Below are 16695 nucleotides of genomic sequence, written 5' to 3' on the forward strand. Positions count from 1 at the left end.
CATTTACCAAAAGGCACTTACTGAGGACCAATTTTTGAGGCTAGCAAAATAATAATGTCATTTTATTTTTACATGAGGTGGTTACTTTCTTATACAACCATCAATTCTGAATCTGGTTTAGTTTGGTATTAGATAATACATCATACACAATTTATATTGTTCATGTCTAAAATTTGTCTACTTTTCTAAAGCTTTTTCTGATTTCCTCATTAGGATTTCACAGTATCTTTTGTGAAATAGTCAGAAGTTGGTCAGAATTTCGCATTCTTAAATTGACTTTTTTTTTTTTTTGAGACTGAGCCTCGCTCTTGCTGTCCAAAATGGAGTGCAATGGTGCGATCTCGGCTCACTGCAACCTCTGCCTCCAGGGTTCAAGGGATTCTCCTGCCTCAGCCTTCCGAGTAGCTAGGATTACAGGCATGCGCCACCACACCCGGCTAATTTAAACTGACTTTTAATACAGTAATATTAATTCACTTGAGGGTCTCCTCCTGTGTTTTCTAAACCAATATCAAAATCCAAATCATCATCACTTTCTTCACTTCTTCTGCAGCTTCTTCTATGGTTGGAACTTAGATTATTTTCAATATTCTCTGTTTTTCCTGGTTCTTTATTGAACAGAATAGCAATGTCTTCTTCTTTCCACATTTTGTGCAAACTTCAAGTTCATAGGCACATGGTCTACACGTTATGAGATAAGAATCCTCCACTGTCTATTGTAAACATTTAACACATTTTTTAGGTTGGATAATGGTTTGTATTTGCTATATTTTACACGCCACTCAAGAACTTCTTTACAGTGCTGACATACTCCATCAGGAGGGTTTTTTTTTTTGAGACTGAGTCTCGCTCTGTCACCCAGGCTGGAGTGCAGTGGTGCGATCTCGGCTCACTGCAACCTCCACCTCCCAGGTTCAAGTGAACCTGCCTCAGCCTCCCGAGTAGCTGGGATTACAGGCACCCACCACACCTGGCTAATTTTTGTATTTTTAGTAGAAACAGGGTTTCACCATGTTGGTCAGGCTGGTCTCCAACTCCTGACCTCAGGAGATCCACCCGCCTTGGCCTCCCAAAGTGCTAGGATTACAGGCGTGAGCCACCGCGCCCAGCCGCACCATGGTTTTGCGTTACTTTTCTTGGTCTAAACGTGCTTATCAAACTTTTTTTTTTTTTTTTTGAGGCAGAGTCTTGCTCTGTCGCCCAGGCTGGAGTACAGTGGCACGATCTCAGCTCACTGCAACCTCTGACTCCCGGGTTTAAGCCATTCTCCTGCCTCGGCCCCCCGGGTAGCTGGGATTACAGGCAGGCACCACCATGCCTGGCTAATTTTTTATTTTTAGTAGAGATAGAGTTTCACCATGTTGGTAAGGCCGGTCTCGAACGCATGTTGGTAAGGCCGGTCTCGAACGCCTGACCACAAGTGATCCACCCACCTCAGCCTCCAAAGTGCTAGGATTATAGGCGTGAGCCACCACGCCCAGTTGAACTTGTCATTTTTGAAGCTAAATATATTCTGGCGCTTCTGAGGCCTGGAATGAGGCACGTTGCCTTTCTGGGAGCTCATCACCAAAACCCCAATCACCCCTCACTGGGAGCAGGCAAAAGCCACAATGTCTTAATTTACTTAGAAATATCTACGGCTAATACAAAATAACAACAACAACAACAATAAAACACAGAATGTGGAGTCATAAGGCCTGAGATCTAGTCTCAGTGCCAGTCCAACCACTCTCCAGTTAGGTGACCTTATTAACAAGTCAGTCTCTCTGGCTATGAGTTTCCTCATCTATATGATGAAGAAGATAATATGCTTTTACTTAGCTCAAAGGGGTTGTTATGAGAACCAAATGGGATTATACAGATGATCGTGTTCTTTAAAACACTATAAAATTGTTCCTAAATATTAAACTAAATATTTAACGAATAATGTTCAAATCATTTAAAATCAATTGTAGAGGTATAAGATTCCAGCTGAACCACAACCTACAAGAAAGTGACTCATAGACTTTAGTCTAATAAAAGTTCAGTATGGCCCTAAAAATGATATGGCTGCTAAAGAACATATATAATCTTTGATCAAATTAACATAATGAATAGTCTCACAAAAATTAACAGACCCACGGTGTTCTATATTACTTAGGCTCCTTTTGAAATATGATGTTCAACTTTATGGGCTCTATTTTGAAAGAAATTGGAAATGTGTTTGGGGGGATAGTAGTGGGAATAACAAATGTCTCCTGTAAGAAGAATAGTTAAAATAACCGGAATGCTGGCCTGGAAAAAAACAACAGGTAACTGAGAGTGGATCTTTAATTTTAGCCTTTATCTGTGTTGCACTGGGGGACAAGTAAGAGCAATGATAGAAGTAATAAAGACAAAGATGTTAGCTTAATAAGGAAGAACTGTGTAATAACAAGTAAGGATATTCTGTGATAGGAATGGACAACTTCCTAAAACAATGTGTGTCCAGTCCCTGCATGTTCAAAAGGAGAAACTGAATGAGCATCAGGTAAGGATGCTACTTTGGGTAGGTTAAATTTATAGAGGACTTATGAAATCCTTTTCAAATTTTAAGATTCAGGCAATTATCAGAAAATGGCAGGCTAGGTGTGGTGGCTCATGCCTGTAATCCCAAGACTTTGGGAGGCCAAGGCGGGGTGATCACTTGAGGCCAGGAGGTTGAGGCCAGCCTGGGCAACACGGTGAGTCCTTATCTCTACAAAAAATGTAAAAATTAGCCAGGCATGGTGGCACACGCCTGTAGTCTGGCTACTCCGGAGGCAGAGGCAGGAGGATCACTTGAGCCTAGGAGTTTGAGACTGCAGTGAGCTACGATCATGGCACTACAGTCCAACCTAGGCAAGAGAGCCAGATCCTGTATCTAAAACAAATCAAAAAAAAAAATGTTTAAGTCAGATTACTAAAGCAGATGGCAATAGAGGAAGCACCCTATCCTGGTATCACAAGAAGTAAGGTTATAAAAAGTGAAAAAATAACCAGCCTGGGCAATACCGCAAGTCTCCAGCTCCACAAGAAATTAAAAAATTAGCCTGGCATGGTGGTGCTTGCCTATATAGTTCCAGCTACTCCGGAGGCGGAGGCAGGAGGATCACTTGAGCCCAGGAAGTCAAGCCTGCAGTGAGCCACGATTGCACCACTGCATTCCAGCCTGGGCAACAGAGCAAGACCCTGCATCAAAAAAAAAAAAAAAACAGAAACATGGAATACACCAGTTCTCATTTTAATTAGCACAGCTATTTATAAACAAACCACAGTGTTGTCACTCACTCTCTGCCAATTTGTTTTGGGCCTTACCTCTTCTCCTATGATCTTCTAATTCCTCTCTGCCAAATCTTGTAATTTAAGAGCACTGTGAACCCTTAGAAAGGCTGTTAAAAAAAACTGTTTCCTTTTTAATTAAACTCTGCAAATAAGCAAGTCATTACATTTCCTGATACCTAACACCAAAGCAAAACAAACCAAAAAAAAAAAAACTATGATTTGTCTCTTACTACATTTTTCTTTTTTTTAATTAATAGACTTTTTTAGTTTTAGGTTTATGAAAAGTTGAGCAGAAAGTAGAGATTTCCATATACCCTCTTCCCCAGTCAGTTCCTACTATTTTTAACATCTTGCTTTAGTGTAGTATATTTTTTATAACTGATGAATCAATATGAATATATTATTATTGACTAAGGTCCATATTCTACATTAGAGTTCATTCTTTGTATTGCACACTGTATGGCTGTGGGGGGGTCTTAAATAACATTTTCATTGTAGTTAACTACATATAACATAAAGTTTATCATCTGAATCTTTTTGAAGGGTGCAGTTCAGTGTGAAGTACATTCACATTGCTGTGCCATCGATCTTCAGAATGCTCATCTTATGAAACAAAAACTCTACATCCTTTAAATATTACATTTTTTCTTAAGCACAATACTTACTAGATAACAGAATAAACACACATAATTCTTCAACATAATGCTTTCACATAATCTGTTTCTCAATTTTTTCCTGTAATCTAAAATTCCAATTTACCATATTAATATATCTAATAGTTATAAAAATTTAATTTTGCTCAATTCTTACCACAAGTAATAAAAACTAAGATTCAGTCTCAAAACTATATATTCACCCAAAACACCATTTATTTTGTGCTCCAGTAAAGGGTAGCGATATAACTAAGAAATAGGTTATGTCCCTTTAAATCAACATTTGACATTCACATTATATTTAATCTTATCAAAATATTGTACTACACTTCTAAATATGACAAAATAATTATTTTACACATACATGTAAATTCAAAGGCTTTAACAGATTATTATTTGTGGAAGGAAAGAGAAAAATAGAAAAAACATCCCAGTTAACTGGTGGCCCCAGACAGAAAAACTAATTGTAGGTATCCCGGCTTATTCTGCCTGCAAAATGAGGATTTTTCCTTTAAGAATAAAATCCTATCTATATTGAGCAATCAAGTTGGAAAGGAGGCTTTATTATTGAGAATTTCGCTTTACAAATATGTTATGAATCTTTCATCAATTCAGTCATGTTTAGTAACTCGTGGGGCCATACCACATTACAAAGGTTATACATTTATCCCTTCCTCTCTACCTTTCCGTCACTTCCTCAATCTAATCCCTGTTCATATAATCTGTTTCTCAATACTTTTTCCCCCCAATTTAAAAAATAAAGTGGAATTAGTGCAGAAGGCCCCTTATTAGCCTCTCCAACTACTATATCTTCAAAAACCAAAAAAAAAAAAAAAAAAAAAACCTCATTTACCTTCACTGGGTAAGTTACTTAACCTTCCTGTGCCTAAATTTCCTCATCTTCAAATTAAGGATAATAAACTGCTAGCACTTTATTACTATGTATTTGGCACGGCACATAGCAGGTGGTAAATTACTGAATGAAAGGATGAATCACTCAAAAAATTGGTAAACATTAAATGAGGCAGTGCTATGGTTTGGATATGGTTGGTTTGTTCCCACCAAAACTTGTACTGAAATTTTATCCCCACTGTGGTGGAGCTGGAAGGTGAGGCCTGGTGGGCAGCATTTAACTCATGGGGGTGGATCCCTCATGAATGGCTTGGTGCTATTCTCCTTTTGCAACAGTGAGTTCTTGCCAGAGGGAATGGATTAGTTCCTGGAGTGTGTTATTATAAAGCGAGGCTTCCCCTCCTGTTTGGTCTCTCTCCTCACAGGAGTCCACTTCCCCTTTGACCTTGTCTGCCACGTGATGATGCAGCATAAAAGCCCTCTGCAGAAGCCAGGGCCATGCCCCACTCCTGGCCTGCAGAATCATGAGCTAAACAAACCTCTTTGTAAGTTACCCAGTCTCAGGTATTCTGTTATAGCAACACGAAATGGACTTACATACAAGACAAGTAGTATATGTAAAGTACAGTACTTAGCACAGTGCCAGACATACTAAAAGCTCACATTAAATGGAAGTTATCACCATCATCAAAATCTTCATTGGGTCCCCATTTCCCACAAATTCCAATTTAAACCTTTCTGTCTCCAAAAAAAAAATAAAAACAAAATCCTTTCTGATTTCAAAAGAAGCCTGTGGTTATTTAGCTTTCTTGTGTCTCACCAATTTCATCTCCAAACAAGCATTCTCATTAAAATCAAACCAACAACTTCTCTCCTGCACAAAGCCAAGCTTATTGCTGAAATTTCAGACCTTCATTCATAACTATCTTCTCACTGGAACATCTTTTATCTTCCCTTGTTCAGCCAAATACCAAATCCTTTAGTTCATATCCCACCTTGTCCAGGAAGCATTTCCCAACCACTCCTGCTTTTACTCATTTCTCCCTCTAAAACCCTTACATACTTTTATTATTTTGTAATTACCTACTAGCACTATCTAATCTTTTTAGGTAATTTGCAAATTACACTGTATCTTTTACTCTCATATCCCCTTAACTATCCCAAAAGCAAATGTACAAATACAAATGGATTGATCTAAACTTTTACAGTGGTTATTTCTGGATAATAAGACTATGAATGATAAGCACTTCATTTTTCATCCTTATAGTTTTCAAATAAATCATAACAAAAAAGAATAAATTTATCTGGCATTCTATGACTCAGAAATCTTATAGTGCTGTTTCTATAGATCCTAAGATCCTAAAATATCTTCAGGGTCATGAATGAAAAAATGAATGAATGGATGAATGCATAAATAAATAACTGTCAGTGGAATTTTAACAACTATCTTCTATATTGACTGTAGTTTTCATAAAGCAAAAGTCAGTGGTTCACATATAGTACCCAGGGTAAACTTACTCAATGTGCATGGTATTTTCTGATTAAAAATTTCCTGTTTCTAATTACTTTTCAATAATTGGTATTTTCATGACTTTATGCTCAAAACACATAACTTTCTATTACAAAAACGACACTGTCAATGTATTTGAATATATCTGAAACACCAAATATAATTTTTAAAAATTCTTACCTAATCCTTTTTGTCCTGGATTCTTTGCAAAATTAAAAGTAAACTGGTAAAAATCCTTAAATCGTCCTGGTTCTTTCAATTCTTGTTCCATCTTGGGTATCTGGGCCTTTAGTTTTTCTATGCTGTCACATCTGCATCGTAAAATTAAGTTTATAAAAGATTAACTGTTTCACTATAAATTAATAACTTACTTATTCCCATGAGGGCTTACATTTATTTCCTAGAACTACTTTTTTAAAAATCAAATAGTTGGAATTCAATCTTTTTCTATTACATAAATATAAACACGCATGGGGGTTAGCTGCGGGAAGAAGAGGTCTAGAGTGATTAAATGTTCTAAATAATTACTTTTAAAAGAAACAGGCTATGCGTTTTAATTACATAATTCACTAGACTATCAACACTTTCACTAGTAGAAGTCAGCTTCAGTGGATAAATAAGAATGTATAGTAATCAGCATAACAATCATTTTAAACTGTATTAGACACTACTGACACAGTAATTAATCGCGTCTACTATCTAAATTAACTAAAAGTACGGTCTCTTGCTTATGAGGAAACATTCCTTCTGAAAACTTGCTTCTTGTTATATACACAGTACAGTAGTAAACAGGTGAACCTCCTACCACCTCCAACTGAATCATCTCAAATTAATATTAAGCTTTTTCTGTATGTGCAAAACATTCAACTTTCGAAGAGTTTGAAAAGCTCTAAGTACCAAGCCTTACTTTCCTCATAGAGCCTTATGGTAGAAATACCCTATTTCTTATAGATTCCACAAACAAATCAATTCATTTTTTTTCCTCCTAATCGTTTTTTGCTTTCATTTTCCTTCTACATTCTTTGTAACACCTTCCAGATCATTAGTTTGTAAATTAAAATTTTGATTTGAAAGTTCATTACATATTACATGAATTCAGTTTCAAATGTTTAAAAACATTGCTTCCTTAAGTTCTGATGAAACCTGTCCTAGCACAGAAAATCCCAGCAAGTTCAGGATGGGCCTGGCTTTGGCTGAAGGACATAGTGTCCAGGCCAGTTAATTTACTCCCTCTCAGCTTTAAACCTATCCTTCTTTGCCCTACTTTGTGATATTGGACTGCAAACTGTGAGACTTCATTTTTCTTGCCAGCTGGCTCTGTGTTAGGCTCTACCAAGAGCCAATGAAAGGCTGGAAGAGGAAGAAGGAACTTTTCTTATCCCAGTTTGTTTTCACCAGAGGGCAAGGGTTTTAGTGTGTGGGAAGGTCCCAGCAGTATCCACTGGTGGTAGCAATCTCACAGCCTGCAGCAAGTGGCCTCCAGGCAGTTTTTTCACCAGCATCACAGCTGGCCACACCCTCTCCCCCCAACCCCCAGATCTGAATCTCAGCCTTGTGGGGATCTCCTAAGCTTCTAAATTTCTTCCTTGTCTGTTCCCTTCCCTTACTTCCCAGAGGTGGTAGCAGCTTACTGCAACTGCTACCTGTTATGCCTTGGAGTTTCCTTTTATCCCTTTGACAGAGTAAAGCAAGTCTTTAAATTTTCTCTGTTAAAATTACAGGTGTGGTTTTTGTTTTGTTGTTGTTGTTGTTTTTGAGATGGAGTATTGCTCTTGCTGCCCAGGCTGGAGTGCAATGGCGTGATCTCGGCTCACCACAACCTCCGCCTCCCGGGTTCAAGCGATTCTCCTGCCTCAGCCTCCCAAGTAGCTGGGATTACAGGCATGCGCCACTATGCCCAGCTAATTTTGTATTTTTTGTAGAGACGGGGTTTCTCCATGTTGGTCAGGCTGGTCTCAAACTCCCAAACTAAGGTGATCGGCCTCCCAAAGTGCTGGAACTACAGGCATGAGCCACCGCGCCTGGCCCCTGGTGTGGTTTTTGTATCTTGACTGGACCCTGACTGACTGCAATGTCACTCAGACTCGAATCATGACTCTAATACTACCTAATTCTATAATTTCTCTGTACCTCAATTTCTTCATCTCTAAAATGGGGATAGAAAACTATTCTCAAAAAGTTGCTGTGAAGAGGTAGGAGAAGTACTTAGCACAGTTAACTGAAATAAAATAATGTTCAATAAATGTTAGCTATTATTATTCAATAGTGGCCCACTAAAAAACAGAAAGGGCAGCTTGTTACCTACCAACAGACTGATTACTTCTGTCTGCAACCTCATTAAATATGGACAACTAGAGGTCACAGGTAAAACCTCTACCCATGACTTTTCAATCAATTTATCCAAAGACATTCAGCTAATCAGCTGTCAAAGTGTTAAGTGAAACAAGTAGTAACTTCTAAGGCATCTTCCAGTTTTTAAATTCTAGGATTTTATAAATGTAGGGTTCAAAGTCTCACATTAGGAAATAACTTTAAAACTTGGTCATTTCACTTTTCCATAGTAAATATTAATGCATAATTTTAATACTAATGAACCTGCCTTAGAAGTAAATGATAAGAATATAGCCAAATAGAATAGGCTGTACTAACTATATAAATAACTTGACAAACCCAAAAAACTGTATAACATGGAAACTAGCAAGTTAACCCATTTCTATTTATACCAATGTTTGTGGGCCTGCAAATCTTTAAATTTACACTAAAAAGTTCATGACATAATTCAGTTCCACAGTAACATATCTAATTTCCTATTGTAATTATATACTCACCCTAATTCTGTCATGCCATCCATGAACTCCTGTTTGGAGAACTCGCACTGTGTTGCTGCTCTGAACTTCCATGCAATAATCAACACACTAATGCTGGCTGGATCGAGTGCCAGGTCATCACAGAACTGCTGTATGCCATCTATTCCAATTTTATTCTCATCTTGAGGGTCTTTAAAAATAACAATGCAATATTAAAGTAGTGTCATATTATGCTACATTATGAAAACTGAAAAAGGTAATGCTTTATATGCCATTTTCTAAATGACCACAATATATGGAAGGCATGAAACGATAAAACTCTAACATACACTTTCCCATTATTTAAAGCCATTCTCCTTACTAACAGCATTCTTAAAGTGTACAAAAGAGATATATGCAGATGAGACATAATTTTTTAAAGTCTCATTTATTCATGTGAAATATGTCCCATACTTATACACATTCAGAAAATCAAGACATTCGTATATAGGGACATGGGATTCTAATTCAAGATATCCATATTTTGCTTAGGTAGGCATTCTGAACAGAAATTCTTTTTTTTTTAGAACAAAGTTCATTTTACCACAACAATTACTTCTTAAGAGTATCAGAAAAACTGTGAACTAAACTATGCAATTCAACCCTAATCTCAACAATGTAAATATCTCGTTTAAAGAAAAAAATCAATACTTATCAGAGAGGCAAAAATTTTAAATAACAAAAACAAAGAGAAAGAGGCACTCATAGACTGCTATCAAATATGATTTACTAACACCTTTCTCTTTTTTTTTTTTTTTTTTTTTTTTTGAGACGGAGTCTCACTCTGTCACCCAGGCTGGAGTGCAGTGGCATGATCTTAGCTCACTGTAACCTCTGCCTCCCAGGTTCAAGCGATTCTTCTGCCTCAGCCTCCCGAGTAGCAGGGACTACAGGCACACGCCACCACGCCCAGCTAATTTTTGTATTTTTAGTAGAGACAGGGTTTTATCATATTGGACAGACTGGTCTCGAACTCCTGACCTTGTGATCTGACCACCTCGGCCTCCCAAAGTGCTGGGATTACAGGTGTGAGCCACCATGCCCAGCCTTGCTAACACCTTTCTAAAAGTAATCTGGCAATATTTCCAGCAATAAAAAACATGCACATAATTTGACTTTGGAGCACAAGTTACACATAAAATAAATATCCCATTTTCAGAAAAACTTTGAAAGAAACTCTGTAAATATATTTCTGCATAAACATAAAAGATATGGAAGGATCCACACCACTGGTTACTCAGGAGAATGAATAAGAAAAGACAAACTATTAACCTTTTCCTATTCACCTATTATGCAGTTGAACTTTTTTAAAAGTATGCATTACTTTACAATTCTTTAAAGATTCAGTATGCAGGTTTCCTTAGACTGGTTCAGCTGAGTTTTATACATATGAGGGCAGAAAAAACAGTTCCCCATCCCCATTCTCAACTTGCACAATGGGGGAGGAAAATAAAGAGGTCAAGAAGAAATTTTAGTGAAAAGAAAATAATTTTTCCTCAGACCTCTTGAAATAACTCTAAGATCTACAGACCTCTATCGGACACATCCACCCAATTTAAGTTATATATAGTATTTCATTTCTCATAAGCCCATCTCTTTGGAAAATCTGGTCCAAAATTTACTTAAAGTCACAAGCAAGCACTCACCTTTGTATCTATTGTACAGCTGTTCTAACTTCTTCCTGTCCAATGATCCTTTTACACTCTCTCGTATATAAAGTTCAGGATTTTGGAAAAAATTATCTGTTGCAACATCTAACTTCCAGTCATTTTGAGAAAGACAACTTACTGCTGTTTTTTCACTAGATTGTGTGAAGATCATAAACTGACGAACTTTATCCTTCTGCGATGATTTCAACTTGTTCTATTGAAACCAGAAAATAAACTGAAACTCTATGTAAAATCACATAAGACTAAATATTTCTATATGGCTAACTAAACATTCTTAGTAATACTTTTTCCTCACAAAACATTAAAACATTTTAGCTTAAGATTTATTTTTGATCTATTATTCATCAGAAAGGCTAACTTTTAAAAAATATGAAACAGAAAATATGGTACAGTTTTGGAAGAGAAATAGGACAGAAGCGAAGGAAGCTCAACCACCCAGCGTTTCTCCTACAGTGGGTCCTGAGAGCATACAGAAAGGCTGCAGAAGGGAAGCCGCGCTACCCTCCAAACCCCGACCAAGCACAGTGCTCTGAGATGGATGCACAAGCAGACACAGGGAAGAAGGTGACATGATCAGACGCAGGGAAGAAGATGACATGATCTGCCCAGTCAGCAAATGCCCCTGGGGAACCATGAGATTAACAGGTGTTTACTGTAGTCCTAATACCCACTATAAAGGATATGGCGTGGGAAGAGGGGGGATCCTCCCTCCCCAACACCACCTACCTTGTTTTCTTGCTGTTTTTACCAAATAGGAGAAAGCAATAAAATAGGAGTATTCGACATTTCTCCTAGCTGTATCCAGGAACCAAGAAAATTATCAACAAAATTTCCTCATATCCTATCGAAATAATGTTTTTTTCTTTTTCCCCTGAAAGAATCGCTTCATTCCCTTAGCCAGAGCCTAGCAGAGACCCTTGGTCTCTCCAAACAGCCCTTCTACTTCTTCTCAGAGAGGGGAAGAGGTGAAGAGATAATCACCTCTTCTCACTTGCTGCACATTGTCAAGGATTCATTTCTCATCTGACCTAAACCCACAGGAAAAGAAGGCAGGATACTCTCTCCCAGTATCAAAGACCATGTTCTCCCTTCCCTCTCACCCAAGCCGGCCTCCTAGCAACTGCAGCCTCACCACTGTTACTCTTCCTCCTCCCAAGCTCCAATACCATCTTCTAGCAAAATACTTGGGTTCTTCCTAAGCTACTATTGTAAATGAAGAGGGAAAACTTGAGGTACTCATGAATAGACACAATATTCTGTGGTTGGCTGGGCACAGTGGCTCACGCCTGTAATCCCAGCACCTTGGGAGGCCCAGGCGGGAGGATCACCTGAAGTCAGGAGTTCAAGACCAGCCTGCCCAACATGGTGAAACCCCGTCTCTACTAAAAATACAAAAATTAGCCAGGCATGGTGGCAGGTGCCTGTAATCCCAGCTACTCGGGAGGCTGAGGCAGAAGAACTGCTTGAACCCGGGAGGCAGAGGTTGCAGTGAGCCAAGATCACATCATCACACTCCAGCCTGGGGGACAAGAGCGAGGCTTCATCTCCAAAAAAAAAAAAAAAAACTATATATATATATATATATATATATATATATATATATATATATATATATTCTGTGGTTTAAGCAACACATTTGAGAGCCCCAGATTCCCTCATCTGGCCCAAACAGACAGATCGTAAACATCAACTTCCAGATTAGACAGATCAGAGAACCTTAACCAGAAGGTTAAGGCATTTGTTCAAAAAAATCACTCAGGTTGTTATTAGTAGAAATGAGACAAGAACAAAGAGGTCTCATGAATCTGAGTAATCTTTCCATAAATCATACTGCTTGCTGTACATATTTACATAGCTTTTGAGATTTTACAACATACTTCTACCGATCACAGTAAAAACAAGACTATGCAAAATCAAATATGAAAACTAACCCTATTTCCCTTTTTCTTGCAATATGAAAAATATCTATGCTCTAGAATCTGATGTCAGCCACACTCCTCTCTTTGTAAATATGTTACTGTTAGGATTACAGATTAAAATCTCAACCTCTGTACTCCACTAAAATTAAGAAACTATAAATTCACTACTCTTCTGCTACTTCACTAATAACTCTACAACATCTGCACATCAGATAAGTCATATCCCATTGCAAAACACATCCCTCAAGGGTCTAGGATTCTTCCCTTTTGAAAACTATCTCCTCCTTGAGATTTACTGTTCAATGACAACAAACTCACAATGAAATCAAATGCCAAGGAAGAGAACTGTCCTAATTTAATTTTGCTTAAATGAAAGTTAACAAGGAAACCATTTTGATTCCAACTTTTGTTACCGAAATTTATTTTAAAACTTAGTATACCTTTCTCCCTTGAGTGACAGAGTACCCTAACATATGTTTTAATCCTCCTCTGAGGAACAAAGTAAAGTACCAAAGGATCACTGTGACTGTCAGTGACCACTGCACAATGGTGCAGGAAGTGTTGGAGATTAACCTGCAAGTACACCAACCACAGACCATATCCTGGAAATTACGTAGGTTTTTTTGTTTTTTTAGAGACAGGGTCTCGCTATGTTGCCCAGGCTGGTCTCAAACGACCGGGCTCAAGCAATCTACCTGCCTCAGCCTCCCAAAGTGCTGGGACTACAGGAGTGAGCCACTGTGCCTGGCCTGGAAATTACTTTTTAATTAAACCTGATATAACTTATTGGCATAACTTTTCCCCCATCCTCCTAAAAGTTGGAAGTGGCAAAACAATCAGATTTGTCTGGGGTTTTATCATATAGTTTTAAATCCAGTGCTCTGTTCCCTGCAGGGTCAATCACCTTTGTTGAAGGGAGGAAGGAAAAATCATAGCTTAAGTCATTTCTACAAGCCAAAAAGAACTATTCATTCTACTATTCTATTCCTATCAAAAAGTAAGATAATAGAAGACCAGGGAAACAAAGATAAAAAACTGTCTTACCCACACCAACTAAAAACAAAATTATACAAATGAATTAATTCCATGTCATATCTTATTTGAAAAATGTTTATGTAATAAATGATATATATATATATAAATGTAAACTTTTTTTTTTTTTTGAGACGGAGTCTCGCTCTGTTGCCAGGCTGAAATGCAGTGGCACCATCTCAGCTCACTGCAACCTCCATCTCCCAGGCTCAAGCGATTCTCCTGCCTCAGCCTCCCGAGTAGCTGGGATTACAGGCACGCACTGCCGCGCCCAGCTGATTTTTGTATTTTTAGTAGAGATGGGGTTTTGCCATGTTGCCTAGGCTGGTCTTGAACTCCTGACCTCAGGTGATCCAACCGCCTCAGCCTCCCAAAGTGCTGGGATTACAGGCATGAGCCACCGCTCCAGGCCAAATGTAAACTATTTTAACTGGTTTGGTATAAATTTCCACTATATAGGGCAATATCAACATATTTGAAGAAACAGGGTGGACCTACCCACTTCCAACACCATAAAGGCTACTGAGTTCTACCAGGCCAAGAACTGACAGTACGGACTCCAGCTAAGCCAAGTGATATTGACAATCCCATTCCTATAAAGTCTGATAAGTACCCTCCACTTCTTACACTTATAATGCACTCTTACCACTTCTCTGTCAGCTCTCTGTTCCTAGAATACATTGTAACATTTGATTCCCTACTAAGGGAATTCAATTCTGTAGTCTCAAAGGCTATCCTAGAATAAAGCTGGAGTATACCTGACCAATTTAGGGGAGCTGTAACACTCCCATCCCCTTTTCCTAAGCCACAAAGGTGTACCAGGCAGTGTTCTGATTTTGACAGTATGGCACTAAAGATTTAAATTTTTATCAACACAAGGAAGAGAAAAAGGTGACTAACCAGAGAAGAATGATTTTATAGGGGATGAGAGGGTGGATAGAAAATTGAGGTGGAAGAAAAAACAGATGGATTTTTTTCTCTGTTTCTACTACAAACCCAGTGGGGAACTTCCCAAGAGCAAAACCATGTGACAGCTACAATGATTCAGCACTCAAATGTAATATATGCCATTTATTTAAATACTTATTTAAAGGGAATAAACTAGAGTAATAATTAAATAAGATCAGGCAATACAATCTTCAGTATTCCAATGTTAAAACTACCTAGGTATTATCAAGTTTTCAAAGAAATGCAATAGTTGTAAGGCTGTAAAATGAATAAAACAGAATATATTTTGCTTTTTAACTCCAGCAAAAAAAGCAGGGGGGAGGAGAAATGCTATCTCTTGTAACAGAAAGCTAATTACAACGGTATCAAAGATTACCAAAATTAGAAATACTGTCATAATCTGAACAGTAAAATGAATTTATTTGTTCATCTTTCCAAAATATAACATGCCAAGTTATCAACACATATTGTTTTATTCTTAAATCTAGCATATTTGCATTATTTTTTTCACTCAAGAAATTCAAGAATTAGAGAATCAGCCAGGTGCAGTAACTCACGCCTGTAATCCAGCACTTTAGGAGGCGGAGGCAGTGGGACTATTTGAGGCCAGGAGTTCAAGACTAGTCTGGCCTGGGTAACACAATGAGACTGTCGCTACAAAAATTTTTTTTAATTAGCTGGTTGTTGTAGCACACACCTATAGTCCTAGCTACATGGGAGGCTGAGGTGGGAAGATGAGGATCACTTGAGCCCAAGAGTTCAAGGCTGCAGTGAGCTATGATAGCGCCACTGCACTACAGCCTGGGTGACAGAGCGAAATCTTAACCCAAAAAAAAAAAGAAAAGAAAAGAAATTTAAGAATCACATTTTAAATAATAGTTTATCTGAAGAAAAAATAATAAAGTTTAAAAAGTCTTCCCATTAAAAGTATTTCCCCAAGGAAAAATAAACATGGAAAATGACTTTCTAGTCAACTAAGTCCTAACAATTGCAAAATAGAAGTAATTTTAATAAGTGATTTTTTAACAGCAAAAAAATAAGATCCATTTTATTATTTCTATTATCTTGAATTTTCACCTTCTCATCCTTAAGTTTATATTTCAGCCTGAACTCCAGAAACAGACACTTAGGCCTTTATATTTTTAAAGGAATTAATTTTCTAACTCAATTCTTGTTATCTCAGGATTTGATGAATCTAGCTCACAGAAGCCAATGCTTTCAAAATCAAAACACTTTTACGATCACCTATAATTCTCACTAAAAGCTCTGTATGTTGTTATGTAATTATCATATTGACAGTTTAACTTCATCTGAAATTTAGAAGAGCTAGTTTTAACTTTAGAAGATCATACTTTCCATACATAATACACGGTATTCAGCAGACATAGCAAAACGTTACCAATATCCAAAATCACTCACTCACAAAAGGCCCTCCAACAGACTACAGGTCCGAAGTCAAAAGTGCAGGAAAAATCAATTCAGCCAATGAGCCTACCTACAACTCCCAGAGCAGACTTTCACCTAGAAACAAAGTTCTACTCCAGGAAAGTCAGAATAGGAATCTAGGTAGGAGTAGCTCTATCTCTTTCCTTCTACCTGTACAGAGGCAATATAATATGATTCGCTAGTGAAGAGTGCAGACTTTCAAACCAGACTGTCAAGATTTTAACTCTACTGGTGCCACTTAATGGCTGTATGACTTTGGGAAAATTAATCTTTCTGTGCTTCAATTTCTTCATCTGTAAACAGAGTGTTGAGGTTACATGAATCAATTCAGGTTAAACTCTTAGAACTGTAACTAGCACATGGTAAGGACTCCACAGAAGTCCACAGAGGAAGAAAGATGGACAGGTGTGGTGGGCTCATGGCTTGTACTCCCAGCACTTTGGGAGGCCAAGGCAAGAGGAACACTTGAGCTCAGGAGTTCAAGACCAGCCTGGGCAGCACAGGAAGACCTCATCTGTATTAAAATTAGTAACATCA

At 37.8% G+C, this 16695-nt stretch overlaps 1 protein-coding gene and 1 pseudogene across 5 annotated transcripts in view; both read right to left on the reverse strand.

The window, feature by feature from the left end:
- DCUN1D1 (defective in cullin neddylation 1 domain containing 1) overlaps positions 1 to 16695 on the reverse strand; it is a 42626-nt gene that overhangs the window by 11382 nt on the left and 14549 nt on the right. For all 5 annotated transcript variants that reach the window (XM_516896.8, XM_016942357.4, XM_009446910.5 and 2 more), the window contains 3 exons: positions 10790 to 11006; positions 9126 to 9294; positions 6478 to 6608 (listed from right to left, as the gene is read on the reverse strand). In XM_516896.8, coding sequence (XP_516896.3) covers positions 6478 to 6608; positions 9126 to 9294; positions 10790 to 10964 — 475 coding nt within the window. In that variant the 5' untranslated portion in view covers positions 10965 to 11006. The remainder of the gene's footprint in view (positions 1 to 6477; positions 6609 to 9125; positions 9295 to 10789; positions 11007 to 16695) is intronic.
- Positions 369 to 1660, reverse strand: LOC129143657 (uncharacterized protein C9orf85 homolog; annotated as a pseudogene).

Source organism: Pan troglodytes, chromosome 2, assembly GCF_028858775.2.
Source record: "Pan troglodytes isolate AG18354 chromosome 2, NHGRI_mPanTro3-v2.0_pri, whole genome shotgun sequence".
Classification (NCBI taxonomy): domain Eukaryota; kingdom Metazoa; phylum Chordata; class Mammalia; order Primates; family Hominidae; genus Pan; species Pan troglodytes.